Raw genomic sequence first — 14,363 nt, 5'->3', positions numbered from 1 at the left:
AAATGTTTAACATCTGCAACACGTTGAACTAAAAGTGTCTGTGTTCTGAACATTTGTTTTAGTGTTTGCACGCCATGGAGATCCAAGTAATGATTCAGTTTCTACCTGTAATTCTTATGCAACTATTTAGAGTCCTCACAAACGTGACGCAGGAGGATGAAGTAGCTGTCAACTGCACCATGTGAGTGCTGGCTGAACCATCCAGTGACAAATGCAAGGCCACAAATGGCAAAAACAGGATCTGGTTTCCCAGTACAGGGTGCTAAGTGACAGCACTGGCTGTCCCCTGCTGCTGTCTTCCCCTGGATCGTGTGGGTGGCATGGGGGCATTGTGGGGCTCTTCTCCTGGGGGGTGGTGTGAGGAAAAACGTGGTACTTTAAAGATACTCCTGGTTTGTCTCTCAAAAGAGAAAGGGTTTGGTGGCTCTGGGAGCTGAGTTGTCTTATCAAAAGGCTGCAGAGTGCCCAGGTGTGTCCTAGCTGCAGGCAGCAGAGGTGGGGAGCAGTGTCCTGGTCTCATCCCAGCATCCCTGGTGCTGGGAGTGCTCCCGGTGCCCTGGGGCTGCTGTGGGGCTGCTGCAGCTCCAGCTGTGCAGGCTCTGAGCTCCAGCAGCCCCGAGAGGGCAGCAGCGACCCGGGCAGCACTGCAGGAGCTGCAGCCAGAGCACCTTCCCTGCTCCAACCAGAGCACCCTCCCTGCAGGGAGTGCAGCCAGGGCACCTTCCCTGCTCCAACCAGAGCACCCTCCCTGCAGGGAGTGCAGCCAGGGCACCTTCCCTGCTCCAACCAGAGCACCCTCCCTGCAGGGAGTGCAGCCAGGGCACCTTCCCTGCTCCAACCAGAGCACCTTCCCTGCAGGGAGTGCAGCCAGGGCACCTTCCCTGCTCCAACCAGAGCACCTTCCCTGCAGGGAGTGCAGCCAGGGCACCTTCCCTGCTCCAACCAGAGCACCTTCCCTGCAGGGAGTGCAGCCAGGGCACCTTCCCTGCTCCAACCAGAGCACCTTCCCTGCAGGGAGTGCAGCCAGGGCACCTTCCCTGCCTGGCGCTGGCAGTGACCCCTGGATCCCAGAGATGCACTAAAACATGCACAACATGCACCTTCCTCCCGTGCTGCTGCCTCAGAGCAGTGCTGCCTGCACAGGGGGTGCTGGATGTCACCCTCCCCTGGTCCATCCATGTGCCAGGAGCATCCTGCTCCCATGGAACTGGAGGCTGAGCCCCAGTCCCCAGGGATGTGGTGCCTGTTGCAGTCACAGCCCTGCCCCATGTGGTGTGGGTCATGAGAACTTCTCCTTTGTGGAGCACTGTAATTCCACTGTTTGAAGAGGGTGAGGACAGGGCAACAGGTGACCCCAGGTACCTGTTGGGTGACCAGCTCCCACCTTCATTTCCAGAGATTTTTATCAAAGCTTGGCCTGATGCTTTCCAGTTTGTCAGTATCTTTCTGTTTAACAACATCACTTTTCTCATCAGATGTTCATAGTGGAATTTAAAACCCACTTTATCTGATAAATGGCTTGTAAGCTCCTCCTTGTGGTTTGACCTGTGGGGTCTGTGACAACATGCAATGGCTTGTTGTTCCCTCTGGCTGGGAGTGGAATGTAAATCCCCAGCAGTGGCTGGGGAAAGCAGGCCTTGATCAGCCGCCTGGGAGTGAGTCCAGAGGGCTGGCATGCTCTCCAGCATCTGCTTGACCTTCCCACACTGCAAGGCAACAGCCCAAAATAATCCACTGCATGTAGCAAGGAGCACATGATGTAAATAAATGATAAAAAAAAAAAAAGAGGTTTCCAGAATTAGTAAATCCCAGGGATGCAAGGAAGTATCAGAGAACAACAAGGATGGAAAATGTTCTGTCTCACCTCTTTGTGCAAGGAGTGCTAAAAGTCAGCTTGTCTGGGCAATTCCTGGGCCAGCACAAAAGTGGAGAAGAGGCTTTGGGCACCTCATCTGAGTGCTTTGTGCAAGGTTGGCACAGGAGCTGTGTGTGGGGGTGCTGGCCTGCAAGAGCTGTCACTCTGCCAATCAGGCCGTGCCAGTGGCCTCATGAGGCTTTTGGGGCTGGGCAGGTGGGACAGGTGTGTGTGTGTGTGTCTGCTTTTGTGAGCTAGAGGAACTTGCCCTTGTGTGGCTGCTGAATACAAACCACGTTTCTCCCCAGGGTTCTTCTGCACATTGTGTCCAAGTGCCATGAGGAAGGGCTGGAGCACTACCTGCGCTCCTTCCTGAAGGTCAGTGGTGACACGCTGCCCCTGTGGGGACAGCCCACCTCACCCTGCTCTCTTACCCCATCAGTGGTGACGTGCTGCCCCTCGAGGCTCCCTGCCCTGTGGGGACAGCTCACCCTGACCCTGCTCTTTTGTCCCAGTACGTGTTCCGAGCCGAGAAACCCAGTGCCAAGCAGGCCAAGATGACCCACGAGATCCTGGTGCTTTCCATGGCCACCATCTTGAAGCAGTCAGCAGATTTTCTGGCCATCAATAAGCTCCTCAAGGTGAAGTATTGGCAGTAGTTGGCTGCCAAGGGTAGAGGGGAAGAAAAGGGGGTCTGGTGTAAAGCCCAACACTTACCCCCATCTAAACCCACTGCAGGGCAAACCTTGCATACAAACCAACTCCTTGCATCACATCCTTGAGGTTCTCCCCTTAAAACAGAGATGAATTCTTGCAGGGAATCTCTGTTTAGACCCATGGCAGGAGACAGCAAAAGGCTGTTCATTTTGCCAGTTTTATCTATTTTCCCCAAGCCACACCTGAAGGGTAACTCATGGGAGGCAAACTGAGTTTCTGCCTCTCTGGGCCTTTGCAGGGCTTGCACCCCAAGCTCTGCTGGTTCTTGGCATTGGGGTGCAGAGGGGCTAAATCTATTCCCACCCTAAGACTGGCAGGACAGCTCTGGGTAGCAAAGGCATCTATTCCCAGCCAACTGTGCAAGCACAGCTGTGCTTACAAAAAGCCACTTGGATGTGAGCTTTCCCTCCCACACAGGTGCTTCCCCACATAGTTGGGGAGTATCAGTCATGTTCAATCCTGCTGAGAAAAGTAATAGTATTCTTTGTTCATTCTAGTACTCGTGGTTTTTCTTTGAAGCACTGGCAAAGTCCATGGCAATGTACTTACTGGAGGAAAACAAAATCAAGGTAAATAAAAATTTGGTCAATGTTGCATTACAGAACTGTCATAAACTCCTCGAAAAGCTTTTCTGAAAAGCTATGTGACTATTAAAAAAAAAAAAAGCCTGCCTAGCTGAATAGCTTCACTTTCTTTTTCACTTCACTTTTCCCTTTTCCACCCTTTCACTCTCAGTTGTAATTTAGAAATTCCAGCAGTCCTTATGGCTTGTGCAGCCTCTTTTCTGTCACTACCTGCTGCAGTTGCAGCCAATACTCTCTTTGATCACTGTTTCATTAGGAAGCAGCAAAAACAAAGGCTAAAGAGCTCGTGCCTGAGCTCAGTAGCCCCAGCTCAGCTGCAGCACTGAGCTGGGCTGTGCTCTGCTTTCAGCTGCCCAGAGGGCAGAGGTTCCCTGAGTCCTACCAGCACGCCCTGCACTCGCTGCTGCTGGCCATCATCCCCCACGTCACCATCCGCTACAACGAGATCCCTGAAGAGTCCAGGAATGTCAACTTCAGCCTGGCTAACTTCATGAAGGTCAGCATTTCTTTCCTTCTCCCAGAATTTGATAGATTGATAATGAGAAATATGGAGCAAGCAAACAAATGTGGTTTTCATTTATCTTGCCTTTGTTTTTTTCAGTTGTAAAAACTCTCAAGGGGATAAGCTGTCCTAGAAAAGAAACCTTTCCCTTTCCAAAGAGACAGTAACTCTGTATGTTACTGAGTGTTTTCAGGCATTCCTAGCAACTGTTTGGAACCTGAAACATATATACTCTCATTTTAAATATTTCTATTGTCCACTGGAAACTTAGGTAAAGTTGTCCAAATTATTTCACAGAAACAGGATCATGTATTGGAAAGTCAGCAGCAAGCCAGAAGATGAAATCTGGCTGCTGGCAGGACAGTAGTATGGAGGGGATTTAGGATAATTGCTTTTATTTTTAATATTTTTAATAATTGCTTTTATTTTTAATTAATTGCTTTTATGGTTGGTCACATGTTGCTAATTTTTCCCCAGCGTTGTTTGACCTTTATGGACAGAGGATTTGTTTTTAACTTGATAAATGATTACATTTCTGGATTCAGCCCAAAAGACCCTAAGGTAAGCAGTAGGTCTCTTGAAAAGTGGTTTGCTGCTCTATATATCTACATCAGTCAAAGCTTTGGAGTGATTATTTTGTACAACTCTTGGAGGTCTTTTAGACTCTGTTCCTGCAGAGTCTTTTAGAGGCAGAGTCCTCTTTGTCTGGGCTAAGAGCCTGTAGCCAGATGTTCTTTAAAGTAATGTAAAGAGTCAGAATGACAAGAAGGAGTCATTAATAGCCTGGATGAAAAAGACAAAGTCCCAAGTGACATCTGTATGCATTGACACTTAACAGAACAACACAAGAATTTGCCAATTATTTGTGAGTTTCACCAGATGCTGTTTATTAGAAAGCATAGATAGATTTATTAGATTCTTCAACCCTTGTGTAACAAGTGCATTGAACTGGAAGAAAATGGGCCAAACTAAAAACATTGTTTGTGTTTGTCTTTTTCTATCTCAGCTGCTGGTTGAATACAAGTTTGAATTTCTTCAAACTATTTGCAATCACGAGCACTACATTCCTCTGAACTTACCAATGACATTTGCCAAACCCAAGCTGCAAAGAGTTCAAGGTATGTTCTTTCTTAAGAGATTGGCTAAAGAGCTATAATTTATTAGTCCTGATGGCTTCTGACTAGATGAACTTTGGTTTGGTGTCAAGAAAATGTATGTCCTGGTTAGGACATTAACCTCAGGACAAGATGTTTTTCTGTCAGGTTTGTATAATTTTGTTCCAGAATCATATGCAGTCGGTCTTTTTGGTATTTCCTATATTTAAGTTTATTTGGGACCAGCAATATCTGGAAGACAACTGCCTGTGTTTCAGTAAGTAGAAAAAATTACTGCAATTTAGGCAAATTTATGGCAATGCAATCCTTTGTTCTCGGGGGTATCAGCCTCCCCTGAGAAGTGGGGGGTCCTGTAGGGAATGGGGGTGCAGGAGAACAGCTGGAACTCACTGCCCTGCTGCCAGCTCTCCCTGTGGCCCCCAGAAGGGGATCAGGTCACCTTCTGCTTTCACACTGAACAAGGCACAGCAGTGCCCAGTGTGCTGGAGCTTGTTCCACTCCTGAGGGCAGCCAGCAGAGCTGGAGCCTGTCCTTTGTGCACACCAAGGGTGTTTGTGCTGTGGCACCCCCACACCCCCACTCTGCTGTCACTGGCACACCCTGTTCTCTCTGCCTGAAACTGCTCAGCAGGGCTGGAAGGGGCTCACAGGGGGCTGAGCTGAGGCTCTGTGCAGGTGCTGTGGCTGGAGCTCTGGCACTGCTGGCAGCCCCAGGAGTGCTGCACACAGAGCCTCATTCCCTCTCATGGCTCATCTGTGCTACACAACTGCAGTGAGGATTGCCAGGTTTGGGTGCCACCAGCCTGGCCAGTGTAAGTACTGGAGAGGAGGGTGAGGATTGGGATTCCCCATGTAAAAAGCCCTGTGGATTTATGGTTGTGTGATGTGTTCTAGTGGAGGAAAGGGGATGTTTGGCTGTGCCTCACGGTGAAGCCATACAAGTCCCAAAGTGGTTCCACACACAAACAGGTAGCAGAAGCAGAAATAAATGAAATATCCCTTATTTTGGTAAATATCTGACCCCTCAGAGCTTTCTGGACCAGCTGCTAATCTCTTCAGTTTGGCTACTTGCCTGGCATTGTTTAACAAAGAGTATTGCTAGAAACAGCCAAGAAAAACACATCCACAGTGCCTTCCTGATGCTTGTTAGGGGCATGGTAACATAAGGATGCTCTTTCTTGGTTAACATTCACCTCTGCCTTTGTGATGGTTAAATTGAAGAGCTGTAAGGGCAGCTCCTCTTTTCTGCTGTGTTTTATTGTGACTGGACCTACCAGCTGAGGTTCCCATAGAGCCCTTGGCAGCAGAGCAGCCCATGCTGAGGTAGCAGAGGTGCCTGAGCCCTGCCTGCCATGGCAGAGCCATGTGGGGATGCACCTTCACTGCAGACCTGGCTGCCTTTATGGACAGACCTGTGGTTACAGGGCTCAGAGAGACCCTGCTGGTGTGTCTGACCTCTTCACCAGCCTGTGTGGGTGCAGGGAGGGGATGCCCAAACCCCTGCTGCTCTGTCTCTAGGAGAAGAAGGAATAGCCCTCAGGGAGGTGGACAGAGAGAGTTTCTGCAGCTTCAGCCAGTGCAGATGGGCAGGCTGGCAGAGCACAGCCCTGCAGCCACATCCTGTTGGGTTGGAGTGTTGCATCTTGGAACAGCAGCTCTGAAACCTCCCAGCCAGTGCAGGGCTGGTTGTTGGTCTGTCCCTGCTGCCTCACGTGGGGACATCAGCCAGAGCAAGCCCCAAGCTCGGCCTCATGGCCAGAGCACCCAATTAGTTTTGAAATGTTGTGATGGGAAAGAATCCAAGGGATTGACAGAAGCTGGAAGTTAAGCAAAGGCCTCACAAATAATATTAAAACATGACATACTGTCCTGTGTTTCCAAGATTTAGAGCATTACTTGTTCCTCTTTATTTTTGCTGTCTTTTCATTTGACCCTTTTAAAATTCTACACACAATTAGAATATTTTTCATTTGCTGTGGAATGGTTCACTTCAGTAGATAGGTCCAGCTGGAATGGTCAACTCCTCTAAAGCTGAATTAAGTATGTACTTTCCAATCAGTTAGCTTACATCCAACTAATGTAATAACCATGATGTGAGACAATTAGGCATTTGCTAACATGACTAACAGTGAAAGCTAGGTAATGTTCCAGATTGCTTTTTCTTTCCTCTGAATCAAAGTTTCACAATCCAGTAAATGCTACTTTTGAATCAATGAGTTTAAAAATATCTTTTGCAGCCACAGAGCTGTTGGAACCCTTTGGCTGGGATTTTCAAAACTGAATGCACCCTGCCTTACCACAGAAGAACTTTCATATGTGTGGGGTTTTGGGAAAAAAAAACCAACTCTGAGCTGAGCATATGGCATTTGTACTTTTGGGGGAAGTCCCTGTGGTGGTTCCCTTTGGTGAATGGCCTGGCAGAGGTAATGGTGTCAGGACAAGGCTGTCACAGCAGCCCCAGTGCACATGCAGCCTGCACGACAGTCAGTGTGTCTGTCACAGTGTGTCTGTCACTTCCCTGCTGCCCTGTCCAGGCTCCTCAGCAGCAGTGATGCCTTATCCTGGTGGCAGCCTCTGCTTTGATCACAGAATCTGCCTGAATCTGTGTGAGGTGCAGGGCACAGGTTAAGTAAAGCAAGGGGATGAAGTACTGAGCTGGCTTTCTCTTGGCAGTCAGTGAAGCCTCTGAGGAGCTGTGTTCAGGATCTGAGGAGCTGTGTTCAGGATCTGAGGAGCTGTGTTCAGGATCTGCTTCCCCAAGCAGCAGCCTGGAGCCCCAGCCTGGCTCCCTGGCCATGCAGCTGCCCAGCTGTGCTGACTGGGGTGCAGACTGGTCCCTTGGCACCGTGCCCTCACTGGCATCTCACATCCCAGCAGCACTGCATGCCATTGCTCTGCTCTCTGACCTTGAGAGAAGGAGCACAGATTGCTGGAGGATGTGGGGTGAGCTGCAGAGCAGCACTGCTAGGGCTGGGTGCCAGGTGAACCCATTTGCACTGCCCATTGCCACCCTCACAGCTGCTTGGTGAGGTTGGTATCCCTGCTGCCTGGGTGGTTGGGGATTCACAGGACAGCCCCCAGTCAGGAGCAGAGCATCCCCAGGCAGTAAATTGTGCTGCCTTTCCCCATTTCAGCCATCTCTGACTTACAAATTACTTGTGGAGAGAGAAGCTTTGCAGAGCATCACATTACAGAAATCCTTCCTTGAGGTGCTGCTGAAACAGTGAGGGCTGAAATTAATGAACAGCCTGAACTGGAAGGCACAGAGGTCTTTGATATGACTTAGTTCACTGCTGGAGAACTCTGTATGGTCAGTTCAGCTTTATTCAGAGATCGGTGCACTGTAGGAGAGTGGTGAACACTGTTAGAGGACTCTGTGGCTTACATGACTGTTATGTCTTGCTCTGAACAGACTCTTGGAACATTTCCCTTAACCATTGCCTTGTTGTTTCTTTCAGATACAAATCTTGAGTACAGTTTAACCGATGAGTATTGCAGGCATCACTTCCTCGTGGGGATGCTTCTTAGAGAAGCCTCTGTTGCCTTGCAGGACAATTATGATATCAGATACACGGCCATCTCAGTCTTAAAAAACCTCCTGATCAAGCATGCCTTTGACAACAGATACCAGCACAAGGTCAGGCCTGTTTTGTTGGCTTTTTAACTTAATGTTGTTGGATTTTATGAAAAAATCACATACCAGAGTTTTAGATATTGCAGGGTGCACCAAAGGTATTATAATTGTTTTTTAGGGAACCATTGTAAATAAGTGACAGTTATGGAACAACAGTAATAGCTCAGAAACCATCTAGGAAATAAAACTGCAGCCCTCTTACTCATGCTGAGTATTTAGGTTATTATCCCTTAACCATTAAGGAACTTGAAAGAGTCATTAGCCAAGAGTTGTTTAACAAAATTAGGACATTAGTGATGTTCTGGTCTTGGGCCTAAATTCATGTCCTGTATTAATATGCTATAATCAGGAAACAGAGTTGATCTCTGTTACAAGTCAGCTGCATGTTTTACTGATTAGTGACTCAGAGGAGAGGTTCTTGATTCTCATGAGGTGCTGGATTTCCTCTGGGTGGGTCTCAGTTTTCTTTGGTCAGAGGCTCAGCACGTGATGATGCTGAAAGAGGCTGGAAATGGGTTTGTTTTACCTTGGTGCTGCTCCCTGCTGACCCTTATGCCCTCCAAGTGCCCATCTATCTGTGCAGACACTGCCTGCCCTTGCTCTAGCCTGAAAACATCTCTCTGTTTGGAGTGTTGGTCCTCACATTGCTCCTAGTGTGCTGCATTCTTGGTGTTATCCAGGAACATGGATGGCTTCCTCTCATCAAGGGTGGGAGAGTGCCCCAGATGTGCCAGGGGCTCTCATGGGCCCAGAGCCAGCTCCTCTTCCCCCTCTTCTCTGCCCCTTTAAGGCCTGAGCTGGAGCTGGGCTTGCTTTGCTCTGCAGTGAGGATCCATGACTAGCTCAGGAGCTGTTTGCTCCCTCAGTGTGCAGCACTGCCCTGACTGCTCAGAAACTCCCCTGTCTTGCTGCTGTCCCATGGGATATTGGTGTATGTGTTGTATATGTGAATTTCTTTATTATTTAAAAGGTTCTACTCAATTTGCAAGCCTTAAATTTATTTTTTTTAACCTTTCAGCCAAATCCAGGATAATGTATGTTTAACAAAAAGAATTGAATGTAAAAGAATCCTCCATTTAGAAAATGTCAACCCAATCATTTTGATCTGTACCACTTAATCCAAATTAATCTGTTCCTACAAACTGTTTTTAGTAGAAGCATTTGCTATGGAGAATTTCTGACTGGAGGCAGTAGCCAGCACCAGGCGTGGAGCAAATATTCCTGTTACATTACTCCTGGGTGTTGCATTTAAAAATCAAACTATGCGAGTCAAGTGCCAGTTAAAGAGTTAGGAAATCCAGGACTTAGTTTTTCACATATCCTGTGTGACTGGGAATGTTATCTAGCCTCCAAAACCCCCGAGTGCCCCAAGCTTGTTGCTAGAAGGGTGATACCTCTCTGGCAGCTTCAGAAGTGGAGGTGAGAAGCCAAACCAGCTCACATTCTTGAACACCACATACAGTGTGTAAATACAGATATATATATATATATATATATATATGTATGTATGTGTTTTGGCTCAAGAGTGTCACATTCACATTCTCTGAAAAAATCCCTTCGCCCAGGATTTTTCTCCTGGGAAGCTGAGAAGCCTCAGAGAAAAAGGGAAACAATTCTTATCTCATTTGCTTCTCCTCTGTTGTGCTCATGTGGAATGTGTTTGGAGATTGTTTACCCACAGGTGATTGTTTCATTGGATTCTGCTGTGAATTGTTTTGACTCTTTGGCCAATGAGGGCCAAGCTGTGTCAGGACTCTGGAGAGTCATTATTTTCATTATTATCTTTTTAGCCTTCTGTAAGTATCCTTTCTGTATTCTTTAGTATAGTATAGTTTAGTATCCTTTAATATAAAATCTTCAAATAATAAATTAGCTTTCTGAGAACATGGAGGCAGATTCATCATTCCTTCCTGCCACGGGAGCTCCAGCAAACACAACACAAGAGTTCCTCTTTTTTCACTCCATTGGGAACCTGGGCTCTTACTGAGATTTTTCTCTGTGCCTGCTTTCAGAACCAGCAGGCAAAAATTGCCCAGCTGTACCTGCCGCTGTTCGGGGTGCTCCTGGAGAACCTGCAGCGCGTGGCCGGCCCCGAGGCCCTGACCTCCTGCCCTGCCTCCAGCCCTGTGAGTAAAGCTGGGGTGCCTCCACATCTGACATGTCTTTGGACAGGTTGTGCAGTGCTGGAGAGGAGCTGAGTCCCTCCGAGACGAGGGACTCAATGAGCTTGAGCAGGACTTGGCCTGGGACTCCAGCAGCTGTTCTGGGGAGTTGCCTGTCTTCCCAGGAGTTGTGTTTGTGGCTCCCAAGTGGCCTTGGCCTTGCAGACTAGGCTTTCTTCCTTGCTGGGCCAAAAGAGTAACAAATAGGGCATCTGAGAAAAACTCAAATTATGAAAAACAACTGAGAAAAACTCAAATTATGAAAAACTCAATTATGAAAAACAAAAAGGAAAACACTTCCATGACTTATTTAATATGTTCTGCTATTCTTTGTACTCCTCCCCAAATCCTTTGTTTCCTTGTTATACAAGTAAGGAAATTTTTGTTTTCATCTGTGTTGTTTTTAAAACCTGCTCTAATCTGCCATTTTGTATTGCCCTGTTCCCTTCTGTAAGAGAATAGGTGTTATCTTTGGTTGGTCACAAAACCTTATATTGCTTTACAGGCATCCAGGGATGAATTCATATGCAGTTTTCCATCCCCCTCAAGCAGATCCAGCCTGATTGCAGACAAAGATACAGGTAAATTATTTTTTCTAAATTCTCAATTTCCCATTTATTTTAACACAGCTGTTACCAGCCTGAAGCACCCAAAACCCATTACCCAGAACCTGAAACAGTCATCTTCTAAAAGACCTCACAGACTCTGCATAGTTTTCCCCAGATGTGGTGTCACCCTAACTGTCCTTTCCAGATTTTTCCTTTATCAGCTTTTGACACGGGGTTTTGGCAAGCCCCATCTATGCTGTGCTGACAAGTGCAAAGGGTTTAACTGTGGGGTCTGGGGTTTTTTTCAGCCTGTGGAGCAGCCCTTCCAAATGGCCATTCAATAAAGAGAGAGGACTCAAAAGGATCCCTGAACTCAGAGGGAGCAACCAGTTCCCCGGATCAGAGTGAAAATGTAATGTACCAGGGGCTGGGCAGAGCAGCAGAGCCTGCAGGCTGTGTGAGATAAGGGGGAGGGAAAAGGAGTTCCCCGTGGTAACACTCTCCAAAGCCAGCTTCTAGATATCTCTGGAAACAAACAGATTGATGTTTAACAAAGGTCAGAGTCACAAGTCTGGTATGCTTTCCTTCTTCAAACATCGCTGAGCCAAAAATAGAATGGCTGACAAATTGCTTGTTGAAGATGAAAGGCAAAATCTGTGTGGAAAATCTCTGCTCCTGTGGTGCATCTGTCCATACTCAGATGTGCTCCCTGTGTGTGGGTGGCTCTGAGCCTGGCTGCACCCCAGTACCTGGTGCTGGGAATTGGTTTCCAGATATCTGAGAAGCAAAGCACCATGGTGTGAGATTGCCAGTGACCACTGATTAAAGATAAAGTGTTTGCAGGAAAACCAGCCCAAGTGAGTAACCACAGGCCCAAACTTGTAGAAAGTGACTGTGGTCATGCCACAAAGACCTCTGACCCCACTGTTCAGAGAGGGGGGTATTCTGTACTCTTTTTGTTGGCAGATTGCACAAATGAAAATCAGGTATTTGTGCAAACCAACCTCTGGTTTTCCTCAAGGCACTTTGCAGATATCTTGGGTTGGTGTGAGTCATTGATACATCTTCAAAAACTTTGGCCCTTGTAACAAGCAAGGCAAAGATTATGTGGGCTCATGGCTGTGTCCTGACGTGCTTAGAAGAGGTGAGGCCTTGCCAGCTCTCCTCCATAAATCACAGAGCTCCAGGACTCAGTACCACCGAGCACTTGACTGTCCAGCAAAGCCCTGAGCTCCAGGCCTGCTGATGGGGTTTGCAGGAGGTGCTGTGGCTTCCAGCTCAGCTCTTCCCCCATGGCCAGACATCCTCCTCTTGAATGTGCTTGAACGTTTTTCAGAGTTGTTGAAAGCAAATCTTTCTGTTGGGGAATGCAATATACACAGAACCATGTGAAAGCAATGCCCATGGAGGAGCACAGCTTCAGCAGTGCAGGGGCTGACTCTGCTCATTGCCCCCTCCCCTGGAGTGAATTCTGTGCTGACTCGATAGTTTGGCATGGTCAATAGCAAATCTCTGGCCATAGCACCATGTTTCCAACTCTAACATGATTGTTTATTTCTGCTTTATTATGACTTACATCCACAGCTTATCCCAGAATAAACAGCACATAAGATCTGTGGATCCCTCTCCAAACATGAGAGGCAAAGCTTTAGGAGAAGCCTAGGGCTTCATTGTATCCATTTATCAAAGGATACAGCTCAGGCAAGCTCAGAGAATGCAAAATAAAATTGCTGTAACTTTAGAAGTCATGCTTCCCACCACACAATGCCCAAGCCTTCCCCATGTAATTGACTCATCAGCAGGATTTCACGTATTTTGCCTGAGTCACTTAGTAGGAGGAAAATTGAAACACTTCCAAAAATCAAGAGGAGGAGAAACTTCTTAAGATGAAACGTCCTCCTTTTTTTAATAACTGATATTTTGTTTTGAAGTGTATGTCTTTAACACAAAGTCAGACTTTTGCTTTAAATGGTGGCAGCCAGTGAATTTTTGTTTACGGGAACCGGCTTTAAAAATGTCCAGGAGCTTAGCAGCTGCAGAGAGCAGGAAAATGAAAGCAGGCTGCTGGATAACTGTCATTCACTGCCCAGACATTTTTTCTCTGAGCAGAGAAGTGTTTGGGCGTTTGGTGATGTGCCCAGGATTCCCTGGCTGCTCATCACTGGATGAGCTGTTTCCAAGGCACGGTGCTGTGGGGTGCCCATGTGGGGGCAGGGGGGATGCCAGCACAGCTGGTGTGTGCCAGGTTTGCTGTGCCCACGCTGCACAGTCCTGTGCAGAGCCAGGAGCCCTCTGTGTCACAGCTGTGTCCCAGCAGATCCGCAGGAGCTCCATGAGGAGCAGCGTGTCCCACTGCGGCCGGCTGGACCAGTTCGAGATCCGGACACTTCTCATGTGCTACCTGTACATTGTGAAGATGATCTCTGAAGGTTGGTGCCTCCTGCTCACTAGGGGCAGCTAGAAAGACAAAGGACCATTGGTTTTGGTCTGTAAGGTCCCCCCTTTGAGATTTTTAAAATCTCAGTGCACTGTTCTTCATTTTCTTTCAGATACTCTTTTAGCTTACTGGAACAAATTCTCCCCCCAGGAGCTGATCAATGTCCTCATGCTTCTGGAGTGAGTATCACGAGGCTGCTGTTCAAACCCTGCACCTTGGTGTGGTCAGAATGGCTGAGGAGGAGAGCACAGTGCCCATGCTGTCCTGTGCAGCACTGGGGGTGTCTGGCCAGGTTGGAATGACATGCTCCTCCACCCTCTGAGGAGAAGCAAGTGTAAATTGAGGAAGCATGGTTTAGTGGCAGTGCCCTGTGCTCTGTTTGGGGTGTGTCCCACCACCTGTGGGCTCAGCTTCCCCTTCACTGTCACAGCCCCCACTTTGCAGCAAATTTGGGAGAACAGATGGGTGAGAAGACAAGAATGTACCATAGAATTTTGAAACTAAGAGTGCGAGGTCAAGTGACTTGTAAATACAGATGCAAGCCCTTGTGCAGAGAGAAGTGTGGCTGCAGGCAAAAATAGGGTGGGTTTTAAATGTTCTGGATTGTTCCTGATCTGCAAGATCTGTAACAGATACATATTTCATTTTCTTCCTAGGGTGTGTTTATTTCACTTCAGATACGTGGGGAAGAGAAATATTGCCAGGTACTGCATCCTTCCATCTGGTGCTGGGCTGTGGGGATCATGCCCATGCTCCCTGCCCCAGCAGAGGTGGGAAGGGCTGGTGCACACCCACTCTGGGCAAACCCCA

General features: G+C 47.8%; 1 protein-coding gene across 2 annotated transcripts in view; it reads left to right on the top strand.

Annotated features, from left to right (window-relative positions):
• DOCK11 (dedicator of cytokinesis 11) overlaps positions 1 to 14,363 on the top strand; it is an 85,506-nt gene that overhangs the window by 47,249 nt on the left and 23,894 nt on the right. For both annotated transcript variants that reach the window (XM_066559650.1, XM_066559651.1), the window contains exons 24-37: positions 63 to 181; positions 2,164 to 2,233; positions 2,371 to 2,496; positions 3,070 to 3,141; positions 3,506 to 3,652; positions 4,136 to 4,219; positions 4,665 to 4,776; positions 8,231 to 8,409; positions 10,419 to 10,532; positions 11,074 to 11,149; positions 11,425 to 11,528; positions 13,434 to 13,545; positions 13,666 to 13,732; positions 14,210 to 14,257. In XM_066559650.1, coding sequence (XP_066415747.1) covers positions 63 to 181; positions 2,164 to 2,233; positions 2,371 to 2,496; positions 3,070 to 3,141; positions 3,506 to 3,652; positions 4,136 to 4,219; positions 4,665 to 4,776; positions 8,231 to 8,409; positions 10,419 to 10,532; positions 11,074 to 11,149; positions 11,425 to 11,528; positions 13,434 to 13,545; positions 13,666 to 13,732; positions 14,210 to 14,257 — 1,430 coding nt within the window. The remainder of the gene's footprint in view (positions 1 to 62; positions 182 to 2,163; positions 2,234 to 2,370; positions 2,497 to 3,069; positions 3,142 to 3,505; positions 3,653 to 4,135; positions 4,220 to 4,664; positions 4,777 to 8,230; positions 8,410 to 10,418; positions 10,533 to 11,073; positions 11,150 to 11,424; positions 11,529 to 13,433; positions 13,546 to 13,665; positions 13,733 to 14,209; positions 14,258 to 14,363) is intronic.

The sequence above is a fragment of the Molothrus aeneus genome, chromosome 14 (genome assembly GCF_037042795.1).
Source record: "Molothrus aeneus isolate 106 chromosome 14, BPBGC_Maene_1.0, whole genome shotgun sequence".
Lineage (NCBI taxonomy): Eukaryota > Metazoa > Chordata > Aves > Passeriformes > Icteridae > Molothrus > Molothrus aeneus.
This window is presented reverse-complemented; position numbering and strand designations above follow the sequence as displayed.